This window comes from Neodiprion virginianus, chromosome 2 (assembly GCF_021901495.1).
Source record: "Neodiprion virginianus isolate iyNeoVirg1 chromosome 2, iyNeoVirg1.1, whole genome shotgun sequence".
Taxonomy (NCBI): domain Eukaryota; kingdom Metazoa; phylum Arthropoda; class Insecta; order Hymenoptera; family Diprionidae; genus Neodiprion; species Neodiprion virginianus.
In genome coordinates, this window is record NC_060878.1 from 31,799,820 (window position 1) to 31,827,418 (window position 27,599).

The following is a 27,599-nucleotide window of genomic DNA, read 5'->3' on the forward strand; positions in this document are numbered from 1 at the left end:
TATTACGAACTTTAATATATCACTATATGCCACGTGTTGTGTAACGTAGCTTACCGTATGGCGAGATTGCACTTTTTTTCTTTTTTCTTTCTTTTTTTTTTTTTTTTTTTTTTTTTTTTTGTATATGGAACGTATGAATATCAAATAAGGAGACAATTTGAAATTCGAAAGCTGTAATGATTTGCGGCATCAAAAGATGATCTGTAGAAATGTATGACTCGGGACGTGTCTTGGACATTACGATTATATACATATATTGATATAGATTTTGAATATTTATATGTTTATACGCATGCTGCGAAATGCACGCATATGCGTGTGTAATATACGTTTTAAACGGTGTTACATTATGACTACGATTTACGACGCGTCAGTATCCCTGATTAAGTTTCTGCATTATACGCACGTGCATGCGAAATGCACATTACGTATTATATGATTTAATTTTCGTTTTAGACATTCTTTAGCTGAACTTCGCTTCACTTCCTTCTGAAAGATCATGTAAGCAACATCGTTAAAGCTAAGGAATGTCTAAGAATAAACCTGGTGATGGCAGGCGGGGTTACTTCGAAACGTCGAAATAAAAGCATCATCCATTGCGAATTGCATCTTGTCATCATTGACTGTTTCACCCAACGAAAATTAAATCATATAATAAAAACAGTCACGAACTTCAAACTCACTATGTATTAGACGAATGTGTATATATATATATATATATGATCTATTTGATGATAATAATAAAAAAATATAACTTCAAGCTCTGTAATTACTCTGTGAGAATTACTGATAATAATAAAGTAATAATATCAGGAGTTTAAGAATTATTAAAACTATTATACGCGCGTGTATTTATAGTACTGTACGTATACCTATTAAGTAATAACATTAGTCGCGCTATTTTAAAATATGACTGCGTAAGTACATCGTATTGTATTGTTGATTTGGAATTCATCAGCACTTTTGCCCGCGAAACAGCCGAGAATTTCAGAATTTCATTCGCATATCCATATTTTTGTTACACGATGGCAGTGACGATGTTTGAAGAATGTTGTGATAGATTTTTTATTGCGGCAGTTTAGGAAAACTATGAGACAATTGGGCAAGAGAGTGAATTGAAGTTGTAAATAGGAATAAATAACGCTGTTTGAATTATCAAAGTGATTTAGTATAGGATGATGCGATTTTCGGTGAATCTCGGTTGTTCAAATGGACCGCGGGCTGTACAAAAGTGAAACTATAAAATCTTAAATTCTATGGCATTGGAAGTACTGTGGTTATTAATTAGTTAATAATGATAAAAATAGTGACGGTGTATATTGATATTAATAATAATGATGTTGAATCTATTTCAACCAGTTGTGTAAAAATATTACCGATTACAATAACAATCGTTATGAATTCAACTATAGAAGACTGATATTATTTCGACATGGAGGTAGGTTTATTAAATACGGTTTCGTGCGGTGATGTTTTGTGATGATCGTTGTAAAATGTGTGAAAAATCTTTCGCAAGAAAGTAAAAAAGAAAAGGAAAACACCCGCCGCGCGACGAACACGACCGAAAAAAAAATTACGAAAGAAAGTAAAGAAAGAACAATCGTAATAATACTAATAATAACAATAAAATAGACAATTCACATACACTGCAATTATATTACGATGTACTTGGTAATTGAGTAAAATTGCAATAAGTGCGTTATGTAAATATAAGTAAAAAAATCGAGTACAAAATAAGAATAATAATAACAAGAAAACAACATGTATAGTAGAACCTGTGCAGATTGATCATATATAAGTATCACGGCCTGCCTGCTTGAGATTTCCTGAGTTTATTTATAATATAATATGTAAGTACCTGAGTCCTGCACTATCTATAACGTATCCCGGGTCAATTCAGAAAATTTTCGCGTGCACCTGCTTTTGTCGCGAAAATTCGCCGATATGACGATAAGAATACTTAGGAATAAAAGGTATACTGTATAGAGAATGTTTAAAAAAAAAAAATAAAAAAAAAAAAAAAAAAATCAGTGATACTGCAATGTTAGAGTATAACCGCCGTGAGATGCCTTGCACTGTTAAAAATGATTGTGAATTTACTACACATTTACTGTACAAAACAATTGTAGATTTACGAAATCAGGTTAAAAATTTATGAATTCGGTGCAGCGACGTAAATTATAATGTATTTGTCTGAAATTGAATGAAAATTTTTCATATTACTAAAATATATAGGAAAAACACTAAAAAGTAATTTGAAATTGCTAAATCGTTTAGTAAATTTATTGTATTTGTAAATTGAATAAACAGTAAATGTATGGTGAATTCCGTGTTCCGTATCCGAATAAAACTTCTAATACAGTGTGAGAAGTTTTGTACTGAAATTTTTAACAGTGTGTGCCGCTGCAACAAGATCGTAGACTTTGACTAATAACGCCTCGTATGTATTATATGTATATATATTCTATAAATATAGTGTTAATGCTTAATGATATTGGTTTTCCCGCATCGACCGAGGATGGACTTTTTAATGTAATTTTATGCATCATATATACGTACGCAAAGCCAGTAGTGTAATTTACCTAAGTATAGGTATATTGCAATACTGTTTTACGACGTGTAAACGAGTGATGGTACCTATACAATATGCCTGCGTATTTGACGGAAATTATGCAATTGTGAAATGACTATTTTGCGATAATAGATAGTGGCGGTAATGTGGAAAATTATATACCGTACACCTAAACTCATGTACGTAATATGTATACCTAAATACTGTGGTACAATTTTTTATACGATACCTATATGTGTTTATATATATATATATATATATAATGCGGACGTGTGATAATATTGTACGCGCAACAACGTTTGATTCGATTTCGGACTAATCTTCATTGTACGTATACGCACGGTATTGTATTCGAGAAGATCAGAACAGGAGTGACAAAAAGAAAACAAAAAGCAACGACACAATTATTATATATATTATAGAGTCTTGGTGATCGGTCAATTAAGAAAACGTATTGTTAGTTAACGTTTCGACCCGGATATGGGCCCTCCTCAGAACGATTTATTTTTTTAAAACTGTCAAAAATAACAAAAAGAATTTTGTAAAATAAATAATAGTACTAGAAGTAATCAGACTTAAATATTGAAGATGTAATACTCTTCGAGCTATTATATATTGTTGATAGTAAGAACCTTATGATTAATTGAGATAAGGATGTTTTTGAGTGTTATTTACCTTTTGAATTAAGTAAGTGGACTAAGATGTAGTCGAATTCACAATTACAATTGGTGGAAACAGTGTTCTTTTGAGTGACGGTAGACAATGTCAATCTTCAAGTTATTTTATATGTGGAAGTTAATAGTTGGTAGTCATTAATTAAAAAGATTAAAGAACTATGTTTCTTCACAGTCAATATGTCATTGTGTTAAAAGGTTATTGAAGAAGGACGTTTTAGCAATGAAATTAATTCACTGGTGTCAATGAAGTGGAGGTAGGCTCTTTATAATTAAGTTCTACATGTCTAACGAAATATTGTTGGTTGAACCAATTGAGTCAACAGGTGAATAACGACTGATGGGAGAAAACAATGTAATCCAGAGTGAAGGTGAACCTATTATAAACAATTATACAGAAAAACAATAAATATTTTGTAAGAAAAGTTATGTAGAAAGGACTGTAAATGGGGACAAAATAATTTTTTTTGTATGTAGTTAAGGGGGTATTCTAGTGTAAAGGCATGAATTTGAGGTGTTTTTTGAAGTGCTATAAACAAAAAACAAAAAATATTTTTATCATCCATTTTTTTTATCAGGCGTTTATTATTATTTCACGATTACAAAAAAAAAAAAAACAAGTCAAAAAATACAAAATTGAAAGTGCTATGAGTTGTTGAAGTGGGGGGTACAAAAAAAATGGCGCGCCAATGTTGTCACGATTGCAAGCATTTTGAAAATCAGAAAAAAAAAAAAGAAAAGATTATTAATCTACATAAATGCAGCTATCGTACTAACTAAAAAAAAGTCGAAAAAAAATTTTTTTGCCAAATTACGGCTGTCCGAAAAAATAATACGTTTTTTTTGACTTTTTTGGACGTTTCTGAATTTTTTAAAAATAGTATAAATTATTATTTCGTTATAATAATAGTTCGTGCGATAGAGACATGTATTGAGAAGATTCTCACCAAATTTCAAGTAACTCGGTTCAATAGAACTTGAGAAATCATGTCAACCGTTTTGAAAAATGTAGTTTTGAGAAAAACGCGTTTAAAGTTTCGAGTAAAATTCGTTCCAGCCGAGCCAGTATTGAAGACGTGTCACTAAAATAGCTATATCTCTGAAAATGATTGAAATTTTGACTTGTCCTTTTAAGGACATATTCTTGAAAGGTTAAGCTTTGAAAATATAAAAAAAAAAAATCGATTTTTTCAAATTTCTACACTAGAATACCCCCTTAAGGTTAAACAATATTTGTTGTGTGGGCGGAGATTAGAGGTTTGTAAATATTGCTTAAATGTTCAACATCTTGTCTAAGATTAACAGAATTGGTATGTCTATGACCTACAATGTTGCACATTTCTAATAACAGTCTTCTATAATAATTGTGTTCTTCGCAAAGGATGTTTGTGTTGTCGTAATTAAAAGTGTGTTGTTTATCGATACTATGTTTCGTTAGAGCTGTGTGCCGTTCTTCATTCTCATGTACGTTGCGTTGGTGTTCCCTAATTCTAGTGTTGAGATGTCGACCAGTTTGACCTATGTAGACTTGATTGCAGTCATTGCATGGTATTTTATACACGACATTAGATCGTTTGCCTATGGGGATCTTGTCTTTGCCTGTATCAAAAACTAGTTGTAAATCTTTTGAATTTTTTCCAACAAATTTGACATTATATTTGGCGAATAAGCGGTTAAGTGACTCAAAGAGGCCGGATACATATGGGATGGGGATATATGTAGTAGCGGGTCTATTGCTATCTTCAGCGGGAGCAGAGTCAATATTATTGTCAGGTATGTTGTTGATGTAGGTACGTCTCTTATTAATTTGTTGGTGTAATAGGCCATGAGGGTAATCATTCCATCTTAGTACATTGTATATGAGCGACAGGTTTTTTTCCTGGAACTCTGTACTAGCTAGTTTGATAGCTCTGTCAACTAGGTTAAAGATGGTGCCTATTTTGAAGGACAAAGGATGGTGAGAGTTAAAATTCAGGTATCTTTGTGACCAGGTTTTTTTGTGAAACCAATCTGTCTTGACATTATTATTGTTGTGTATCAACAATACGTCTAAGAAACTGATGGCGTTATTTTCTTCTGTTTCGATAGTAAATTGTAATCTAGGATGGTACCCGTTAAAAATATTAAGAGTGTGATGTATTTTTTCATTTGGAACGGCAGTAAGAATATCATCCACGTATCGAAAATAGAACGGTAAATCAAAACCTAGATCGTTAATGCAAGACGTTTCCAAGTCTTCCATGACGAGGTCTGACAGGATTGGGGAGAGAGGAGATCCCATAGGCAAACCAAATTGTTGTGCATAAGTATCGTTATTAAATTTAAAAATTGCGGAGTCAAAACATATTTTTAAGGCTTTTTCAAGTTCACTAAGGGGAATTGGGATCTTATTTTCCAAAGAAGCCCACCGGTTGTTTATTGCACGCAATGCGAGATCTGTAGGAACGTTGGTAAAGAGTGAAATTACATCTAAAGATATTAACGTGTAATTGCCCGGGATAATCAATGTTTTAATTTTATCAACTAAGAAAAAGCTATCCTTAACTCTCGAGATGGGAGGTGTGATATTGGTGGTGAGCCATGAATTGATAGTTTTGGCTAAGGTATAGGTCGGGCTATTGACAAATGAGACTATTATTCTTAAAGGGACATCCTCTTTGTGAATTTTTGGAAGCCCATATGCGCGTGGAGGGACACTATTGTACGTAGAAATGCTTCTATGTAGATTTTTGGTTATAAGTTTAGAGGTAGACCAATTAAAAGTGAGCTTATTCACCCTAGTTTGTAGGGAGTTACACAAATCATATCTAGTAATTCTATAAGTACTGGTGTCAGAAAGCTGCTGTCTCATTTTTTTATTATACGTGTCTCTATACATAGCAACCGACGTATTACCTTTGTCAGCTTTTTAAATCAGAATTTCAGGGTTATTTTTTTTTTAAAATCATGGTCTCACGGATTTTTTGATCAGTGACATAATTATTGATGTTGTTTTTGGGGTACTTTGGGAAAACAAGTACACGGTTAGTGAAATCGGATCTAACTTGATTTCTTGACTCATTTGGAAAACTCGTAATGTTTTCTTCAAAATTGGAAATGAGGTTGAAGACCGGAAGATCACGTTTGTTGTATGTTCGACCGAATTTGTGACCTAGTTGTACTATTTCGGTAACATTTTCTGGAATAGGAGTATCAGTTAGATTTATTAACCAGTTATTTCTTTCAATTGAATACGAGTTTTTGTGTTTGTTCAAAGATTTTTTATGAGCAAGTAAATTAGTGAATTTGATGATATTCCTGTTCTTTATAGCAATGAATTTATTGTTAAGCATCCGATGTTGGGATTCAAAAAATTTGTTTCCCAAAGTACTCCCAAGTTTAAGGTTAATTTGTTCAGCGAGGTTAATCATTAATTATCATGTATTAATTTCATTGCTAAAACGTCCTTCTTCAATAACCTTTTAACACAATGACATACTGACTGTGAAGAAACATAGTTCTTTAATCTTATTAATTAATGACTACCAACTATTAACTCCCACATATAAAATAACTTGAAGATTGACATAGTCTACCGTCACTCAAAAGAACACTGTTTCCACCAATTGTAATTGTGAATTCGACTACATCTTAGTCCACTTACTTAATTCAAAAGGTAAATAACACTCAAAAACATCCTTATCCCAATTAATCATAAGGTTCTTACTATCAACAATATATAATAGCTCTAAGAGTATTACATCTACAATATTTAAGTCTGATTACTTCTAGTACTATTATTTATATTACAAAATTCTTTTTGTTATTTTTGACAGTTTTAAAAAAATAAATCGTTCTGAGGAGGGCCCATATCCGGGTCGAAACGTTAACTAACAATACGTTTTCTTAATTGACCGATCACCAAGACTCTATAATATATTACATACGAGGTCGAGAATTCTTATTCAACAATTATTATATGCTCCTTGAAAATTTTTTCGAATTTACCAGTTTTTCAAAATTATACGTTTCAACAATTATTATATGCTCCTTGAAAATAATGGAATAACGAATAGTCATTACACATGTAAGTAATATGTGTACGTGTATAATTATACATACACGAATTGCTTAGCGGCCGTATTATTAGTAACGATAATAATAAAAAATAATAACAATAACAATAGTACTGCCCCATCGAGGTGACGGTTTTACGTAAAAGTAAGTATACAGGATGTTCCTGAGCTGACTCAAATCCAACCGAGAATTTCTTTGCCGGAAGCTCGTCCGACGCATAGTTTTTGAATTATAAGCGATACTGTGAGGCCAATCAGAGTGCACCATTTCATCTGGATTTGCCGCCACGGAAATTGCTGTTTTGTTCGCCTGGGTGAATTATTATTATTCGTTTACGAATTAAATATCGGCACCTCCCCTCTCTCCCTGTTGTACCCACGGACGCACACTCGTGTGTGTGATACATAAGCGAATGCCCGGCTACACAATACCACGAAACACACATCTACGAGTGAAAATAAAAATAAATGTCCAAATAAATCAGGGAATTTAAGATTTAATGTTACAAAACACTTCCAATCATCGATGTATGCATAAAACTAGAGATTTTAGATGATTGACATGCCGTTAGGGTTCATAATTACTCATTCAATCAATCTGACTTGAGATCTTCAGAATTATGCTTTCCGAACATTTTTTGTGTCTTTGCAACATAATTTTTCCACTAGTTTTAAATTCATCATTGACATCCGATTTTTCAATAATGCGAGGGAAAAACAACTCGCTGAATTGACGTGTCAATAGGTTTGTAAATCAATTACGATTCACCTGAGTTAACACAAAATAACTGAATAAATGAGAATTCACTGAATCACTAAAAATGATAACTGAAATCATGAGAATTATTTGAGATGTAACTGAATTAGGAAGAGTTGTAATAAGTCAAGTTACTTTGAATTACTTTAGATTCGTGCCAAAATTTTATGTTTACAGAGAAAAATAATTAAATTCAAATAAAAAAGGAATTTTAAATCAAGAAGAAGAAAGTTCCCAAATACCTGAATTCAAATGAAGCAATTTCAATTTAATAAATCTATCTGAATTTTTTAAAAATAGTAAAAATTATTATTTCGTTATAATAATAGTTCGTGCGATAGAGACATGTATTGAGAAGATTCTCACCAAATTTCAAGTAACTCGGTTCAATAGAACTTGAGAAATCATGTCAACCGTTTTGAAAAATGTAGTTTTGAGAAAAACGCGTTTAAAGTTTCGAGTAAAATTCGTTCCAGCCGAGCCAGTATTGAAGACGTGTCACTAAAATAGCTATATCTCTGAAAATGATTGAAATTTTGACTTGTCCTTTTAAGGACACATTCTTGAAAGGTTAAGCTTTGAAAATATAAAAGAAAAAAAAAAACGATTTTTTCAAATTTCTACACTAGAATACCCCCTTAATATCAGAAGAGATATTTTGATAATTCATAGTCTTATTCAAAATATTTTTAAGTTTGATAAATTTTGAGTGTGAGTAAACAAGCGGCTTAAGGCTGACCGTGAGCCAGCCCTCGAACTTTCCGTTTTCACACTGAAAATTCCAGGTTCATGGAACAAATAAATATTAATATCCAATTCCAATTTTCCAACTACGAATTCAGATTCGTGATTGCCGATTCAAAAGCCCTCGCATATCGTAGTACATAAAAAAATATTACGATTTTTTTTATTTTGAACCACTAATAATGGATTGACCATCATAAATTTTGGAAATCTGACCTTGGATCGGTTACTGATGACTGGAAAAATCTCCACTCACCAATTTCTACCAAAATCCGAATATTTTAAGAAATTCTCGGTTGGATTTCAGTCATGTATCACGCTGGCCGGTCCGTGTCCCCCAATTTAGGGACATCCTGTATAAGATAGTGTTACAAATGGTAAAATCACCCGTTTTGCCCCCTTTTGTAATGATCTAGTAGTCAACATATAAAAGCGCTCACATGTTATCCAAATGAATAAGGTTGCTGTATCAACCAACGTTATTGTAAAAACAGTCTCATTCCAGACTTAAAACTGAAAACACGTACTTTTTCGTTAAAGTATTTTTCACAACATTTCAAAGCATTTGCTTTCCGCATTGTAATTGGAAACCAGTCAAGCTCGCGAACCTGTATTTTTACGTAACTTCTCCGACAGTTACAATAGGAAATACGGGATCGTTCAATATTTGAGTCTAACCCTGTTATTAATCGTAACCCCAATATCATAGGTGTTAGGTTTCTTGTTAATCGTTAATTAATAGAAAGACAGAGAACGATAAACCGATAGACGGGTGAGAGCTGATGAAAAAGAGTAAATAGAGAGCCTATCCATCGCATTAACAATTATATTGTGTATGATCGGCTGTGGCATTACGAGAGTATATAGTTACAATTTTACCCTAATCACTTTTTTCCAAATTTCTCAGCGTTTTCTTTTTTCTTATAATGTCCCATATTCTACACGGGTATGTATGTATGTATGTATGTATGTATGTGAATGTGTATATTATAAACGCGTTACAATTCATTATTTATACGCGACGACACGTTCAAAGTTACGCGTAGGTAATATGTATATTATAATTCTCATATTTATCGGATGAAAAAATTTGTACTTTTTATATATTCATTCATTTATTACATTCATTTACCATTTAGAGAGCTTCAAGGCAAGAAGTGATTTATTAGTTTTTTCTTTGTTTTTTATTATTATTACTATTATTATTAATTTTTTTCTACCACAAGATTAGGACCCGGATGGTTTTTGTTAATCCAACGCAGTGGAAAATTAGAATAGAAATAGGAATCATAGGAAACGATTCAAAAGTAATACGAACGAAAAAAAGGTAACCTTAAAACTTTATACTGCTCGTTATTACCGGTCGGTTACATTACTTCGCAATTGTCTATATATCGATTTCCTCAATCTTCCACCACTCCCTCCCCGGTTAATTTATTTATTCATTTATGAATTCACAAATGTGAAACGCAATAAATAGCGAATATCGGTGTTTCCAAGAATTTTCATGTAATAGCTGTGATTTTGTATTATGCCAAACCTTCACGTGGATACTTTCTTGTAATAAGTAGGAGTAACTTTTTTTTAGGAATACGTGTATTTGTCTGATACGCGTTCTATGTTGCACACTCGCAATCAAAAATTCTTCGACTGATATTATTTGCTTTTGCATACGAATTTTGACCTATAACACGTGTATTGAATAAATTTAGTAAAAAATATTGCTACGTGTTTATGAAATCTGGACGTTCACATGTTGTCTAAAAATTGTATCATTATTGTTATTATTATTATTATTATTATCGTTATTTTTATATTTACTTTTAATATTATTAATATTATTATTACTGTAACATCATCATTATTAGTATTATTATTAATGTGATTATTACATTATTCTATATATATATATTATCATTATCAATGTTATTATTATTATCATTGTTTTTGTTGTTTTTTTTTTTTTTTGTTTTGTTTTTTTGTTATCACTACTACATTAATATTATATCAATAGTATTATTCATTCTTCGACCGCATTTTTTTACTTTTCGTTTTTCTACTATGTTATTCATCTCAATAACTTTTCCTTACTACGGAGAAATCGTATACAATCGTTAGATTCAATTATTAATTCGTATACACAACGTATTGTTTGTTTTGTTCCTTTTAATGTAAAATTTTTGTTACCTTCGGACGATAAGTTAAATTATTAATTATATACGTGTATATTTATTTATTATTTCTTGTTGTTTAATGTTATTTTCATTTAATAATTTTAAACACTTACGATTATAACATCGATCGCCCATAGCAGAAACTGCAGAGGGGAGAAGATTTTTTCGTTCACACGATTCAAATGAATCATCTCGCTCATTGTCGTTTGTGGTTGTTTTTGTTGTTTCATTTTCTTCTTTTTTTTTTTTTCTTACTCTCCGTGAACGTTTCGTTTTTCGTTTAACAATAACTTATTATCATGCGCTTGTATGCCCACGTTATACGATGTCTACAGTCGATTGTTATTATTATCATCGTTACCATTAAAATTGTTATTCTTATTATTACTATAATTATTGTTATTTTATTTTATTAATATTACTCATTTACCTCAATTCGCATAATATATGTGTGTACGCAATATTGTATATTGTTATCTTATAGAACTATACTGGTTAGTATGCTTGGAGTATTTCCATACGACTCATATGCATTATGCAACTATCTTGTAATTACAGATATACTCTCGTTTTAATTATACGCACATATGTGTACATGCATGTTCATATGATGTGCTTTATTCTATTGAAAAGGTATAACAGAATATACATCTACGATTTGAAAGAAATGCTACTGTCGGTTCGTCGACGATTTTTAAATTTACTGATATATAACGCGTGACGCAAAGTTTGGTAACCGCTTGCTGACTTCATATTATGAATACGCCATCATATGTATACATATGCACACATATATTTTCGTTATTCATACGTATCTATAGTAGTAATAGTGGCTAAATTTACTCTACGAAATTTTACAATCTATGTTATGTATATTAGTAGGAACCATTTTACAACTATAATATCCGAGCCGGTTTTTTTTTTCTTGCAATAATACAAGTTTCTTCAACCGCAGGAACAGCAGCATAAGTAGCAGCATCGTGTAATTCTATCGAAAAATTTCAATTATTGTACAGTTGGAAGAAACGCGATGTTGAAACGCGAGTTCAGAATCGTCCTTGTTGTTTTTCTCTTTTAATTCGTGTATTCGTGTAACGTGACACTTGATAGAGTTGCAATTTAACTAAATTTCTAACGTTCGTAAGATTATTTTGCATTAAATATTTATTTCCATTCGTTCGTTTAAATCGTCCTTAAAATTGAATGCAAGAAATCGGTATGTTTCAGGTGAAGATAAACAATTACATGTAACAAAAAAGAAACCGGCAGGAAAAGCTTACAACTAATTAAGTCATGGCCAATTTTAGTAATTATATTTAACCTCACGATAAAAAATGAGAAAAATAATAATAATCATTAGTATCTTTAAATTTTTGTCACGCGTCTCTTTTCTCCCCGCTTTGCCTTCTTTTGTCAGTTTCCCTCAATTCGCAGAGGCGAAAGTTTTACACTGCGTAAAGTGTACGATTAAATGAAGACAATTTTTTCTTGACCTTGGTGACTTGTTGACTAATGTTATTCTTGGATATGAAGGTCAGAACTCAAAACACTTTTTTATAGTGTTAACGTTTCGGCCCTGATGGGGGCCCTCCTCAGAACCAATTTATTTAAATCATCTGTCACGAACAAAAATAATAAAATAATGTACAACTACTTTTTTAACAAAACATGAATAGTTTAGATAATAAGCCAGGATGTTTATGCATTATAAGTGAGAGGAATAAAAAAGGAGTTGTACATTATTTTATTATTTTTGTTCGTGACAGATGATTTAAATAAATTGATAATAAAGGAATTCCTCTCACTTATAGTGCATAAACATCCTGGCTTATTATCTAAACTATTCATGTTTTGTTAAAAAAGGAGTTGTACATTATTTTATTATTTTTGTTCGTGACAGATGGTTTAAATAAATTGGTTCTGAGGAGGGCCCCCATCAGGGCCGAAACGTTAACAGTGTACGATTAAATGTTTGTTAGTAACGAGAACGTGATTAGAAAAGTAACATTTCGTTGGATAAAGAAAGACAGAGCAAGGAATAGAAAAAAAAGAAATAGAAAAGAAGATATTAAAGGTGCGCGGGTACTGAAATTCTTCGGGTCGGGTCGGATCGGATAAAATGGATTACTTTCAGATTATCCGAAACTTTCCGATTACCCGAAAATTTCGGATTACCCGATACTTTCCGATAAAATATCGGGATTTCTAGAGTGAAAGTGAATTTTCGAAAATTTTGGAGTACCCGAAGTTTTTAGACTACTCGAAGTTTGTGGACTACCCGAAGATTTTGGATTTACCAAGAAACCGGACCCGATGCAAACCCGACCCGAACCCGAATTCGTGTACTCGAAATTTCGGGTACCGACACACCCCTAGAAGATATACATGTTCAGATACGTGAAAAAAGAATTGTGAAAATTTATAAAAATTGAGAAAAAAATTCCGTCCATTTTTGATCGTAAGCGATCTTCTCCTTCTTCGTTTCCATTTATTCGACTAATACACGTAAGAGTGCGCGTATATGTATATATATAAAATAAAAATTATGCAATAATTATAATTTTTGATTTTAAAACTTTGATCATAATTTCCAATAGTCGTTCATGCGCGTTTTTTTTCTTCTCCATGTATAAGCACACACCTACATATAGGTATATATAATGAAAAACATGGCAATTAAAATCAATTCATCACATATATGTATGCGTATATATGTATAATATTTGTGTATTTTTGCATTACCCGCCTATTACGCTTTACGCTATTTATTAATAACTATCATATCTCGCTCGTAAATATACATTACGTATAATCCGCGGAAAGATGATCAATAATTACGATATTTTTAGCATCATTTTATTTTTCGAACGTCATCGTCGAAAAAATATGTCAAAAAACGATATTACGAGATTATAAAACGAGATATAGCGACTGATGTACCCTAAATCTATATGTATAACGGCTTCGTATCGCCGTCGTCCATTTAGATCTATATTTATAGTGTGTGTGTGTGTGTTTGTATATGCATGTGCACATACACACGCCCCTGCCTATCGCTAACCAGTTTTCTAATATTACCAAGTACCGTAGGTGTATCGGCCGGTCCCTAAATTACTCGACGTCATTACCTCTACAGTAATATATGTGTATGCATAGCTACGCAATAATCTGCGTGTACTATTATAGTACATCGCGCCACTAACCTCTATGTCCTAGACAAGATATATATATATAATAATAATAATAATGACAATAATAATAATAATAATAATAATAATTTCATACACGTCCCTTCCGGTCAGAAACTGGCCCGGAAAAAAAAAATTAAAAATTAAAAGAAATTTAAGAAAGTCGGAAGAAAAAGAATTGCTAAATTAAAATGATTCAGAAAAAAATAACAAAATAAAATAAAAAATAAAAAAAAATCAAAGAAAAATAATAAAATAAAAAATAAAATGTATATCTTGCGCATGCTTGTAATATATGTGTTGGGGTATAAAGTTCATGACGTATGACTAAAACATAATTACGTCTGTTGAACTTTTAGTAGTCTAATTGAAATTGTTCTCACGATTGCCGATAGCTTATAATCTAATTTTCATCAATTCAAGTAATCGTTCATAGTTATTTCTTCATCAATTACGTTTCGTTCTACGTTGAAAGATTCATGAGACACGACGAGACGACATGTCACGGGTTTCAGTATACGCGTGACGTTACTACAAATGCTGCGTTCGCGTAGTTGAAAAATGTATTCGGATCGAGACCGTACCGACTATATTGATCCGGAAACTTCCCTATTTATCACCGAGATAAATTCTCTCCTCGCGTATCGATCTAGTATTATTATCATTATTCTCATTAAAGTCATGGAAAAACCTAGCTGCGTATTATTGTATAATCCGCGATCGACGACGATCATCGAGGATCAATCGGCTGTAGTTAAAGAAAATCCTTTCAGTCCCGTCGATGTAAGAGGTATATGTACTCGTATATTGTATACAATATGTATATTATGCATGTATGTATCAACTATATGTATATGAAATATAACGAATTATTCATTTTCATTCTTTTTCAAACTTTTTCACTTTTATCTAAATCTATTGTTTATATGTGCACTGAGGTAGACGGATGGAATATAATATTGTGTAGCTCGCTGTTTTTGCCGGATGATCGTACGATTGTTAATTATTTGCATAGAATTTCAAACGCAGAATCTGGTATCGTACGATACGTACGAACGTATATCTGCCGGATCTACAAGAGCGGAAAACTGCGAGCTTTTATTTATTATTATTTTTTTCTTCTTCTTCGTTATGTTAGTCTATTTTATTTATTCATTTTTTTTTCTTCTTCTTCTTCTCTTTCAGCTCTCTCTATTTCTATTATATTAGTAGTTTCATTAGTCGTTTCATTTTTATATACGAAAAATAGAATTCATCTGAGGTAGTGGATGGACTTTCTATAGTATAGTGTATATGTTTATAATATTTGTATATGTAATTAATAGTTATAATATATATATATAGTACCACGCGTAAACTAAAAATAATAACGGTTGTGTGCCCTTGTGACGGGCGATTCTGAAACGCCACGTTACAATATATATATATATATACCGGGACAATCTCTTGAAACTTGAAAATCAACCGCGCATGCACCAAATAATTCAATCCCATTGGTAGGTATCTTCCCGCAGCAGTACGCAAAACGTGTACGTTTGAATTTTCAAAGAGCATTAGCATTAAATTCCAACCATTTTTTGAAGAATCGACTTTCCAAAGCAATAACAAATGCTTCCCAAACTTTTTCGAATCGCTACCTCAATTGTTTGAGATTCTAACCTCGAATATTCGTACGAACTACATCGCCGCCAGAAACAGTCTGCTCAGCTGAAAACTCGGAATGGCCAGCCTGCACGCAAAGCCGATAAACCTCGCGCATGCGCGGTTCATTTTCAAATTTCAAGAGATTGTCCCGGTATGTAATGTATATCGAGATGCAAACATTACACACGCGTGCCTATATCCGTTCGTGTTCACTGTCACATTTCGTTCCTTTATCAAAATTCTCTTTTCTTTCCTTCTTTCCTTCTTTCCTTCTTCGTTAAATCATCTCCTACACAATATGCAAGATCCTGCATTTTACATGTATAAGAATGCATTTTAAATTCCACGTAGCGTACAGACTCGAGTAGCGCAGTAACGGCAGTAGTGGCGAAAATTTATCACACGAAACACGAAGAAAAAAAAAAAAAAAATTATTATTATTTACTTTTTTTCTTTTTAAACGAATAATAAATGAGTTAAAATTAAATGATAATCCGCGTTAGTTGGATGAGTACAATTATCATAAGTATATTATAGCTTTGCAATTTTCTATAATGAGGTATTGCGCGTTGCTCACGTAACTATAGTCATTCTCTTCGTATGATAATATGTATAATGAAGATAATTTTTTTTTTTTTTTTTGCCCTTGTATACGTACAATACGGGACTCGGTGATAGAAAACGCTCTACCTACCTGTGTTACCCCCGCGTGAGATTCAAGCATCGCCGATGCGACGTATACGTATATAGACGTGATAAAACAGAAAATATTAATAATAATAATAATAATATGGGTATTATCGTTACCGAAAGAACTCATGTTTTCGTTTCTGTTTTCATCTTCTCTTCTCGCAGTTGATCACAATCGCGATCACCTCCTCATCCGACACCCTCTTTCACCGTCGAGTAGTTCTCTTCCTCCCACTTCTCGACCAGTGTCCGCGTGTGTTTGGTCTTCGCCGGATCGATATATATATTGTTACAAAGGGTGAAATCACCCGTTTTGTCCCCTTTTAAATGATCTAGTAGTCATCATAGATAAAAGACGTTTATAAACCTCTTATGTCTTTCAAAAGAATAAAGTTGCTGCGTCAACCGACATTATTGTAAAAACAGTCAGTCTCTGGACTTTAAAAAGAGAACTTCGTGTCCAAATACATCTATTTTCTTTCTAAAATATTCCTTGTTCGTGAGACTTCTTTGGCTCGGCGTTCGCTTAAATCGCACAGAGAACTCTTTGATTCTCTTAGTCCTTTCTTAATTTCGCCCGTTGTTACAATATATGTATATAAAAAAAATATATATATATATAATATATTATATATAATATATATATAATATAATATGCATATATATATATATATGTATATATATATATCGAATCGAGCACGTGGTTCGACTCATCCCGCGTAATCCTACTCGGCCTTGACGACTTCCGGTTCCTCGTTGTCGCTGAAGTCGTCCTCCTCGGCGCCCGACGATTCGCCTTCGTCCAACGGCGTGTGTTGCAGATGGACCTCAGATCTTTCCTCGTGGACGACGCCGGGTCCCCTGCCCTCGTCCCTCCCTATCATGGGATAATCCTCGATGCCGCGACCCCCCAGCTTGTCCATCGCGCTCATCTGCGCCATTTTCGCGGCGTGGGCCGCGGCGACGGCCGTCGCCTGCTCGGGACTGAGGCCCATCGTAAGTCCCGAATTCTCGGCGATGAACTGCAGGTAGGTGTCGAGTATCGCCGAGCCCGTCGCGCTGTTGTGATGCCCGTGTCCGTGGTGCCCCGGGGGCTGAAGGGGGGCGGTGTTCGGCTCCCGGGTGACGTGGAGGGTGTCGTGGGACTTGGCCGCGATCGCCCCCGACGCCTTGTTCACCTTCGTTATCACCGTGTTGTTGTTCGGCGTCGGCGAGCCGTATCGCAAGCTCAGCGGCAGCGTCAGGTCCTCGGGATCGTCGCCTCCGCACACCGAGCTTCCGGTTTCCGAGGGCGCCCCTCTCGGCAGTTCCAGACGCATGTCGCCTCGACGCGGTCCCGTGGGACTCGCCCTGGCGCGCAGCTCCGCCGGGGAGACTTTGACCCCCGCCTTTGCCAGCAGCCGTGATGCAAGCTCGGGGTCAAAGGGACTCGGCATCGGCAGAACCGGCAGGTCCTTCGTGCTGATCCCTCGATGCTGACGCGACATGTGAGAGTGCAGGGAATTACGCGACTTCGCGACCGTTCCGCAAAGCACGCATCTGTACCCCGGGCATATCGTGTGCTTGTCCTCGAGGTGCGTCCGCAACGTGTGAGCCGATCTGTATATCTTCCCGCACTTCGGACAAGGCCGCGGATCCGTAGCTCTGACTCGCATCATGTCGAGTCCTCGGCGGGCTACTGAAATCACAGATGGAAATTTTGCGTGATTATTTTCCAAACGGTTGAATCGAATAAGGGAGCTTTTCTTATAATTTAACTTCTTTCCTTTTATTTTTTGTTTGTTTTTTACCCCCCCCCCCCCCCCCCCCCTCCCCGTCAGTTCAGTTCTCGTCAAATATATTAAGACAGATTAAAAAACGACCGTTGCTTATTGACGGTATAATCAGCGATCTTTCGAACCCCTCGCAATTATCAAATTGATCTATTTCTCAATAAAGTCGAGAGAGTGTTTAAAATTCTGCTTTCATCCATTTTATACCAGTATCAAACATTTTTGAATAACTTTCCAAATAACGGTTTTAATAACTTGTAAAAAAAGTTGAATGTCGTGTTCAGTTCTTGAGTACGTAAAATATATTTTTAGAATCGAAAATTCAGATTATCAATCGTGTTGAATTGAATCAGTTTAGTAACGATATATCCGGCGAGAAAAATTTTCTCCTCAAAAGGTATACTGAAAATAGAAATAATCATTAAAGATTCAAAGATGTTGGTTCTGCAGAGTCTCGATGTCGATCAACGCCAATGCGGTAAAACGTTTGTATGCATATTTCGCGATCTATTCCTTCGGTCGACCCCATTTCCGCGACACCTTTCCCGATATTATCCCCGTTGCGTGCCTGCCAAAAGTCACGGAGTAGGGACAGCAATTAAATTTGTATTTGACGAGTGTTTCAGCGTTGCGACCAAATGGATTGGTGAAAAGAAAATCAAGTAGAATGAGGCGCGAAGTAATTTATTAGTATTAACGTGATCGACAATATCTAAAAATATATTTTTTTTATTATATAAAATAAATTGGTAGTTTATTTCAGTAACGTGATTGCCTTAAAAGCAATTTATCTGTAGACATTATCCAGATTGAGATGCAAAGTATGAAGAGGAACGAAAATATTTTTCGAAAATATGTAAATTTGAAAACTGGTGAATTTGAAAAATTAACGACGGAGCCAGGAATCGAACCTGGCGTCTAGAGATGCTTGACCGGAGTCTTACTCCACCAGACCACCTAGCCGCCCTGACTCTGTTGTCGTCAATTTCTCTCATCACCAGTGAGTCCGAATTTGTTTTCCTGGGCGCGATTTATGTATGAGTAAGAATTTCTTCTCTACATGCACGATGTAAGGAGACTGTAGTGTGTAGATGTTATGTTTATATATTATAGAGTCTTGGTGATCGGTCAATTAAGAAAACGTATTGTTAGTTAACGTTTCGACCCGGATATGGGCCCTCCTCAGAACGATTTATTTTTTTAAAACTGTCAAAAATAACAAAAAGAATTTTGTAAAATAAATAATAGTACTAGAAGTAATCAGACTTAAATATTGAAGATGTAATACTCTTAGAGCTATTATATATTGTTGATAGTAAGAACCTTATGATTAATTGAGATAAGGATGTTTTTGAGTGTTATTTACCTTTTGAATTAAGTAAGTGGACTAAGATGTAGTCGAATTCACAATTACAATTGGTGGAAACAGTGTTCTTTTGAGTGACGGTAGACAATGTCAATCTTCAAGTTATTTTATATGTGGAAGTTAATAGTTGGTAGTCATTAATTAAAAAGATTAAAGAACTATGTTTCTTCACAGTCAATATGTCATAGTGTTAAAAGGTTATTAAAGAAGGTCGTTTAGCAATGAAATTAATTCACAGGTGTCAATGAAGTGGAGGTGGGCTCTTTATAATTAAGTTCTACATGTCTAACGAAATATTGTTGGTTGAACCAATTGAGTCAACAGGTGAATAACGACTGATGGGAGAAAACAATGTAATCCAGAGTGAAGGTGAGCCTATTATAAACAATTATACAGAAAAACAATAAATATTTTGTAAGAAAAGTTATGTAGAAAGGACTGTAAATGGGGACAAAAAAAAAAAAATTTTTTTGTATGTAGTTAAGGTTAAACAATATTTGTTGTGTGGGCGGAGATTAGAGGTTTGTAAATATTACTTAAATGTTCAACATCTTGTCTAAGATTAACAGAATTGGTATGACCTACAATGTTGCACATTTCTAATAACAGTCTTCTATAATAATTGTGTTCTTCGCAAAGGATGTTTGTGTTGTCGTAATTAAAAGTGTGTTGTTTATCGATACTATGTTTCGTTAGAGCTGTGTGCCGTTCTTCATTCTCATGTACGTTGCGTTGGTGTTCCCTAATTCTAGTGTTGAGATGTCGACCAGTTTGACCTATGTAGACTTGATTGCAGTCATTGCATGGTATTTTATACACGACATTAGATCGTTTGCCTATGGGGATCTTGTCTTTGCCTGTATCAAAAACTAGTTGTAGATCTTTTGAATTTTTTTCAACAAATTTGACATTATATTTGGCGAATAAGCGGTTAAGTGACTCAAAGAGGCCGGATACATATGGGATGGGGATATATGTAGTAGCGGGTCTATTGCTATCTTCAGCGGGAGCAGAGTCAATATTATTGTCAGGTATGTTGTTGATGTAGGTACGTCTCTTATTAATTTGTTGGTGTAATGGGCCATGAGGGTAATCATTCCATCTTAGTACATTGTATATGAGCGACAGGTTTTTTTCCTGGAACTCTGTACTAGCTAGTTTGATAGCTCTGTCGACTAGGTTAAAGATGGTGCCTATTTTGAAGGACAAAGGATGGTGAGAGTTAAAATTCAGGTATCTTTGTGACCAGGTTTTTTTGTGAAACCAATCTGTCTTGATATTATTATTGTTGTGTATCAACAATACGTCTAAGAAACTGATGGCGTTATTTTCTTCTGTTTCGATAGTAAATTGTAATCTAGGATGGTACCCGTTAAAAATATTAAGAGTGTGATGTATTTTTTCATTTGGAACGGCAGTAAGAATATCATCCACGTATCGAAAATAGAACGGTAAATCAAAACCTAGATCGTTAATGCAAGACGTTTCCAAGTCTTCCATGACGAGGTCTGACAGGATTGGGGAGAGAGGAGATCCCATAGGCAAACCAAATTGTTGTGCATAAGTATCGTTATTAAATTTAAAAATTGCGGAGTCAAAACATATTTTTAAGGCTTTTTCAAGTTCACTAAGGGGAATTGGGATCTTATTTTCCAAAGAAGCCCACCGGTTGTTTATTGCACGCAATGCGAGATCTGTAGGAACGTTGGTAAAGAGTGAAATTACATCTAAAGATATTAACGTGTAATTGTCCGGGATAATCAATGTTTTAATTTTATCCATTAAGAAAAAGCTATCCTTAGCTCTCGAGATGGGAGGTGTGATATTGGTGGTGAGCCATGAATTGATAGTTTTGGCTAAGGTATAGGTCGGGCTATTGACAAATGAGACTATTATTCTTAAAGGGACATCCTCTTTGTGAATTTTTGGAAGCTCATATGCGCGTGGAGGGACACTATTGTACGTAGAAATGCTTCTATGTAGATTTTTGGTTATAAGTTTAGAGGTAAACCAATTAAAAGTGAGCTTATTCACCCTAGTTTGTAGGGAGTTACGCAAATCATATCTAGTAATTCTATAAGTACTGGTGTCAGAAAGCTGCTGTCTCATTTTTTTATTATACGTGTCTCTATACATAGCAACCGACGTATTACCTTTGTCAGCTTTTTAAATCAGAATTTCAGGGTTATTTTTTTTAAAATTCATGGTCTCACGGATTTTTTGATCAGTGACATAATTATTGATGTTGTTTTTGGGGTACTTTGGGAAAATAAGTACACGGTTAGTGAAATCGGATCTAACTTGATTTCTTGACTCATTTGGAAAACTCGTAATTTTTTCTTCAAAATTGGAAATGAGGTTGAAGACCGGAAGATCACGTTTGTTGTATGTTCGACCGAATTTGTGACCTAGTTGTACTATTTCGGTAACATTTTCTGGAATAGGAGTATCAGTTAAATTTATTAACCAGTTATTTTTTCCTAATTACGTTTTCTTAATTGATCGATCACCAAGAGTCTATAATATATTACATACGAGGTCGAGAATTCTTATTCATCAGATGTTATGTTTACCCTTTCAACCCTTTGCTTCCGATGAGAAGCCCGTAAGACGGCAATGCCGTCTAATAAATGAGATGCGGGTGTGCAAATCATTAATCTACGAGAGAATTTTGTTGAAAATATGTAAATTTGAACAACTGGTGAATTTGAAAAATTAACGACGGAGCCAGGAATCGAACCTGGTATCTAGCGATGCTTTACCGGAGACTTACTCCACTAGACCAAATAGAAAATATTTTTCTTTGGAAATAATCAAGTTAATAATTTCACTGAATATATTTTTTATTATACAAAGCATTATACTTAAATAGTATACTCTATTTGATTATACCCTAAAGTCTATTTAAAATAATACAATACTTTATACATCACTCGTTCAATATATGTATATATGTATATATTTATCCGTATGTATATACATATAATATATGTATTTATTTATGTATCATTCGTAGGCATTGGTATATTATGGATATATTAGATTTATAATATGATCGGGTATGCTAAAATACTGACGTTTTTCAAACACGCGGCTGTAGAAAAATAACTAATCAATTGGTAAACGACCTGACGGTAGTTTTTTTTGTGTTCCTCTTTTTTTCAACGACAAATAAAAAAATTAAAAAAAAAAATTTAAAAAAAAAACCCTCGAAAAAGAGAGAGAGAGAGAGAGAGAGAGAGAGAGAGAGAGAGAGAGAGAGAGAGAGAGAGAGAGAGAGAGAGAGAGAGAGAGAGAGAGAGAGAGAGAGAGAGAGAGAGAGAGAGAGAGAGAGAGAGAGAGAGAGAGAGAGAGAGAGAGCAGCAGGAAGAGGAGACGGAGAGAGGAATGACAAACGAGAGAAGAATACCTACCAGTCTTCTCTCGAATGCCTTATCTCTTCGCGAAGTCATTATAGAATGAAACCCCGTGCTTTCTACTCGCGATTATAATCGATGTACAGAAATGAGTCAGCTGGTTCTCAATTCGCGGAAACGCCATCTCCTTCAAAGTCAATTACGCATTTCTTATCCCTTATATATACACATACATATATATGTATAGAATCACAATTATATACTTAATAGCATTAAAATTAAGGCTGGCGTACTCAGCTTAGAGGAACATCATTTTATCAATTATTATTATTATTATTATTATTATTGTTATTATTGTTATTATTATTCACGTGCCAACCACCTATCAACGCTTTGCTATTGTAACGTGAAATAAGTCGACACTCCTCCGTCCTATACGAAATACTGTTCAAAGTACATCTATTCTATGATCGTATAATAATATTATTATTATTTTTTTTTACATTACCATTATCATTACTATTTTTTTATCTCACCTCTTTTCCTCCGAATAGCAAAAGTCAAAGCGCTGACTCGATCTCTACTTCGCTGGTCAGATTCTCTCTCGCAATCGTGATTCTAGATGAAAGAAAAAAGAGAGAAAAAAAAAATACTTGAAGAAAGTGTGTACTTGGGTAGAACGAGCAAAAAAAAAATGGAAAAAAAATAGATGAATATACACTTTGCTTCCAAGTAAAATAATCGCGCTGTTCGCCGCTAGTTTCGACAGCTCACAGTCAGCGGTAAGGACGAAGGTGAATCCCACATCAGACGTAGGTCCATCGCAAGGTCTTTATCTGATCCCACTGTACGGGGTGTTTCATTCTCATGTGATTCCGTACGCTGTTTGGGTGTGAAAATGTTTTGGCGCAGGAAGTTACGGGGCAGGTGGGAGAATCACGTGGATAATGATGCTCGAGGTGAGCTCGCATTGCGCTGATGTCCAGCAAGGTGCGGCAGCACAACGGGCAACGGTAACCGTGCTGACGGTGATGCTCTTGCAGCATCCTTTGCTGGCGGAAGTCCGGCTGACCGGATGCCGTCTGAGTCCGTGATGTGACCTTCGGCGATTGGCGATGGCTCGGGTTGTGGTGGTGGTGGTGGTGGTGGTGGTAAACTCCGTTCTCTCCTTCATCGACCCCGGGATCTGCAACCACCACCGAACCAAGGTTACCACCGACCACCACCACCAACCGATATTTACACGACATACCGATCAACGACTCATCGACCGTTCAACGATCGGTCGGAGCCCGAGACGCGGTAGGTCGCGTTGCAACGGTTGTGTTAGTGTTTTATTTATTTTTATTTTTTTTTTGATTTTCATTTTTTTTTTTTTTTTTTTTTCTAATATTCATTTGTGATTTTTACTTTCATTCTTTTTACGGGGTCAAGGTGATACGGAAGTTGCGGTTGCAGGGTTTTCGTGTGAGGGATGAATCCGCGGCGGAAGGTTGCATGTGAACTTTTGTATCGATCTAAACACGAGTGGTAAATTTGCCTGTGGTGTTACTCGTACCTGTTCAATTATTCACGATACGATAAATTATACAACACGACCCCCCCCCCCCCCTCGTCTTTTTATAAGAAAACGAAAACCACAGCAAAATAATAATGATGATTATGACGATTATGATGATGATGATAATAATAAAAATGTAATAACGACCAAATTTAGGCTTTTTTGCGCTGCAGAATACTCGACTACTGTAAAATGTATAACACGTAGTTACACCCCTGCGTTTTCTTATTACGGACGTGTATCTGCAGCGCCACCGTTTTCTCACTCTTTGTCTCTGTCTCTCTCTCTCTCTCTCTCGCTCTCTCTCTCTCTCTCTCTCTCTCTCTCTCTCTCTCTCTTTCTCTCTCTCTCTCTCTCTTTGTATCTCCATCTCTCTCTCTCTCTCTCTCTGGTCGGATTCAAGGATGGAAGATAGAATATCAAAGTTACGATCAATCATCATTCGTTATTACGTATACCGATACAGCCAATTGTCGATACGAAATAGATCGCTTTTCCTCACCGTTCTTGTACAGTTTTTATTTCAAATTTCAGATACATGATACTTTTGTGAAACAGGCAACAAATGCTGTTTACAGTATTGACGGAACGGGGTTACTTTCTCATCGTTTCAAATTGTCGAAAGCTTGAAGGGATAGAACGTGATCTTTTCGACTTGTTAAGAGTTTTGCACTCCGTTGATTAAATCGGTACAGGTGGACAATCGGATCGGACCCCGAATGATGCCCCCCCCCCAAACCCCCATCCCCGTCCGCCCCTCTATACAAAGCGATGTATTTAAGCTTTCGTTCGACGTTCAGGCGTACGGCAAAGAGGACGAAGAAGGAATCGCGGACGGGGGATTCGTCTTTCCCCGTCGTCCTCGTGGTGATCTCTCAAGGAAAGATCAGTTTCAGGAGGGATGATGGTGCGCGGAACTGTTGAGATTCGATCTCTGGTGAATCCCGTGGGCCTGAAGCTGGTGATTGATAAGATAATGTTTGGTCTTGCATCGTTTCCCGCAAACGTTACACTGCGGCCAAGTATCTGGTGGGGGCCAATTCGAGTGAACGTTTTTGACGTGCTGTCGCAAGTTGCTCGGCGATGAATAGCTTCTACCGCAGTAACGGCACAACGGTCGAGTGTCGTCGTGATGGAGGGCGTTGTACAGTCTTGCAAAATTCTCCACCGCCTGCGACTCGTTCCCAATGATAGTCCCTTCCTTCTTGGGTACCACCGATCCTACAACCGGAACACGTGTGCCCGTCAGTGGAATTTCTCTCGCTCGTTTCCTCACTCATTCCCTCGCTCGCCCTTCGCCCGATCACTCGCTCAATCACCCGGCCACTCACACCCTCAATCAACATCCCGATTTCTCCTCGTCACTGCTTTACGCATGCCAACAATCGAACACGCTATACTCTCGTACTCTTACAGGCCATGCCCAGTTGTAGGATAGAATGGTTTGCAAGAATTGTCAATCATGTAGGTATATACGTATGTACTAAGCACTAAGTCACCACTCAACGATATAATATACAAAACTCACGATGCACATTTACAATAACTAGCTATTCATCCCCTGTCGATACGATATTCAAGTACCGCGTTGCATCGTACTTGAAACTCCGAAGAGAAATCCTTCGTCAAGGCTGGAATAAAATGTTTCACACTCCACGCATGTTCCGTCGATTGTCGGATATTCTTTTTAACAAAGTTTAAGATACAAAAATTCTTTCGGATTATCTTTCTATCTCTCCTTCCTTCGCTCTTTTCTTTTCCATTATCGACGACGCCGTTAATAAAGGCTTGACCACGGAGGGCTTTCTTCTTCGCGTCGACGGCGGGTTGCAGGGAGGGTTAGGGGGAGGGTGGAAGTTACCCAGGAGGGTTTGCGGCACCTAGTAGGTAAGCCGGTATCGATTCGCTAGCCTCCTTTTAGAAGGCGGGAGCGGTGAGCGTAGGAACTCTGTTCCTGGCCCCAACTACCTACAACTTCACTCACACCCCTGCATTCAGAGAGGCTGGTGTCGAGGGTGCGCAAAAGACAAGGACGGAGGCAACGAGTGGTCTACGTAAGAAGCTGGTATTGATCCAGTTGGCTTGTTGCAACTATCTCTACCACGGATCTCTACAGAATCGAAATTACAATCCTCACGTTCGCCAGACCGCGTTCCAACCAAGATAATCCCTGCCCGAAAAAGACAATCCTTTTCCCCTCTTTACACATATTTCTATTTCTTCTCGACCTCACGTGCTTAGAACGGTGACGGAATCAGATCTATTCGCGGATACAATATCTTACGTACAGCATACGGGTTCAAGTTTATAAAAATTATTGCCTTCTTCTCTCCTCGCCGTGCCGTAGAAACTTCCCTGAGACGCAAAGCCGTGCGAATTGGGACCAGCGCCTTCTTTACCAGGCCATTGGTTGACTCGCGGAGGTGGGGGATCAGGGGAGGGGCAGGAAGGCTTGGAAGTACTGATTTATGGGAGATGGCAAACATTGAACCAATCTATTAGAATTACTCGTCCGTGTAGTTGGAGCTGAACCACCCAAGCTGATATATGTTAGCCGGACGAGAATCACCCCGCAGAAAGTGAGAGAGAAGGAAGAAACGAGTGAGAAAGGGAGAAAGAGAGAGAGAGAGAGAGAGAGAGAGAGAGAGAGAGAGAGAGAGAGAGAGAGAGAGAGAGAGAGAGAGTAAGATGAAGCTAGAGACCTAGAAAGACTTTATGCAGGACAGTTGCCTAGCCTCGAACTGATACCTTTATTCCTTTCACCGGCCTTCTGCAGTCCCTACTTTATTCTACTTGCTTCTTAAGATAAATCGAATTCTTCGTTTTCATTCCTTTTTCTTCACTTTTTTATTCTTTTATTTTTTTATTTTTTTAAAATCTCTTCCCTCTATTCTTTTTATTTTTCACTCTTGGGAGTGTTTTTTAAACAGCCCGCAGAGGAGTGGGGTCACTTTTCTGGACGCCTCCTTTGCCGAATAGCCTACAGACCTACAACCTGCTCTCGTTCCTTATCGCTCGAAATCTATTTCTGGTCCTTTGCGCGGAC

General features: G+C 35.8%; 1 protein-coding gene across 6 annotated transcripts in view; it reads right to left on the bottom strand.

The window, feature by feature from the left end:
• Nucleotides 1-17,084: 17,084 nt before the first annotated feature.
• Nucleotides 17,085-27,599, bottom strand: part of LOC124297103 (protein abrupt-like) — a 45,367-nt gene continuing 34,852 nt past the window's right edge. Inside the window, exon 6 of one of the 6 annotated variants that reach the window (XM_046747728.1) lies at nucleotides 17,085-18,176. In XM_046747728.1, the coding sequence (XP_046603684.1) occupies nucleotides 17,224-18,176 (953 nt within the window). In that variant the 3' untranslated portion in view covers nucleotides 17,085-17,223. The other 5 variants (XM_046747727.1, XM_046747726.1, XM_046747735.1 and 2 more) reach the window with 5 other exon arrangements.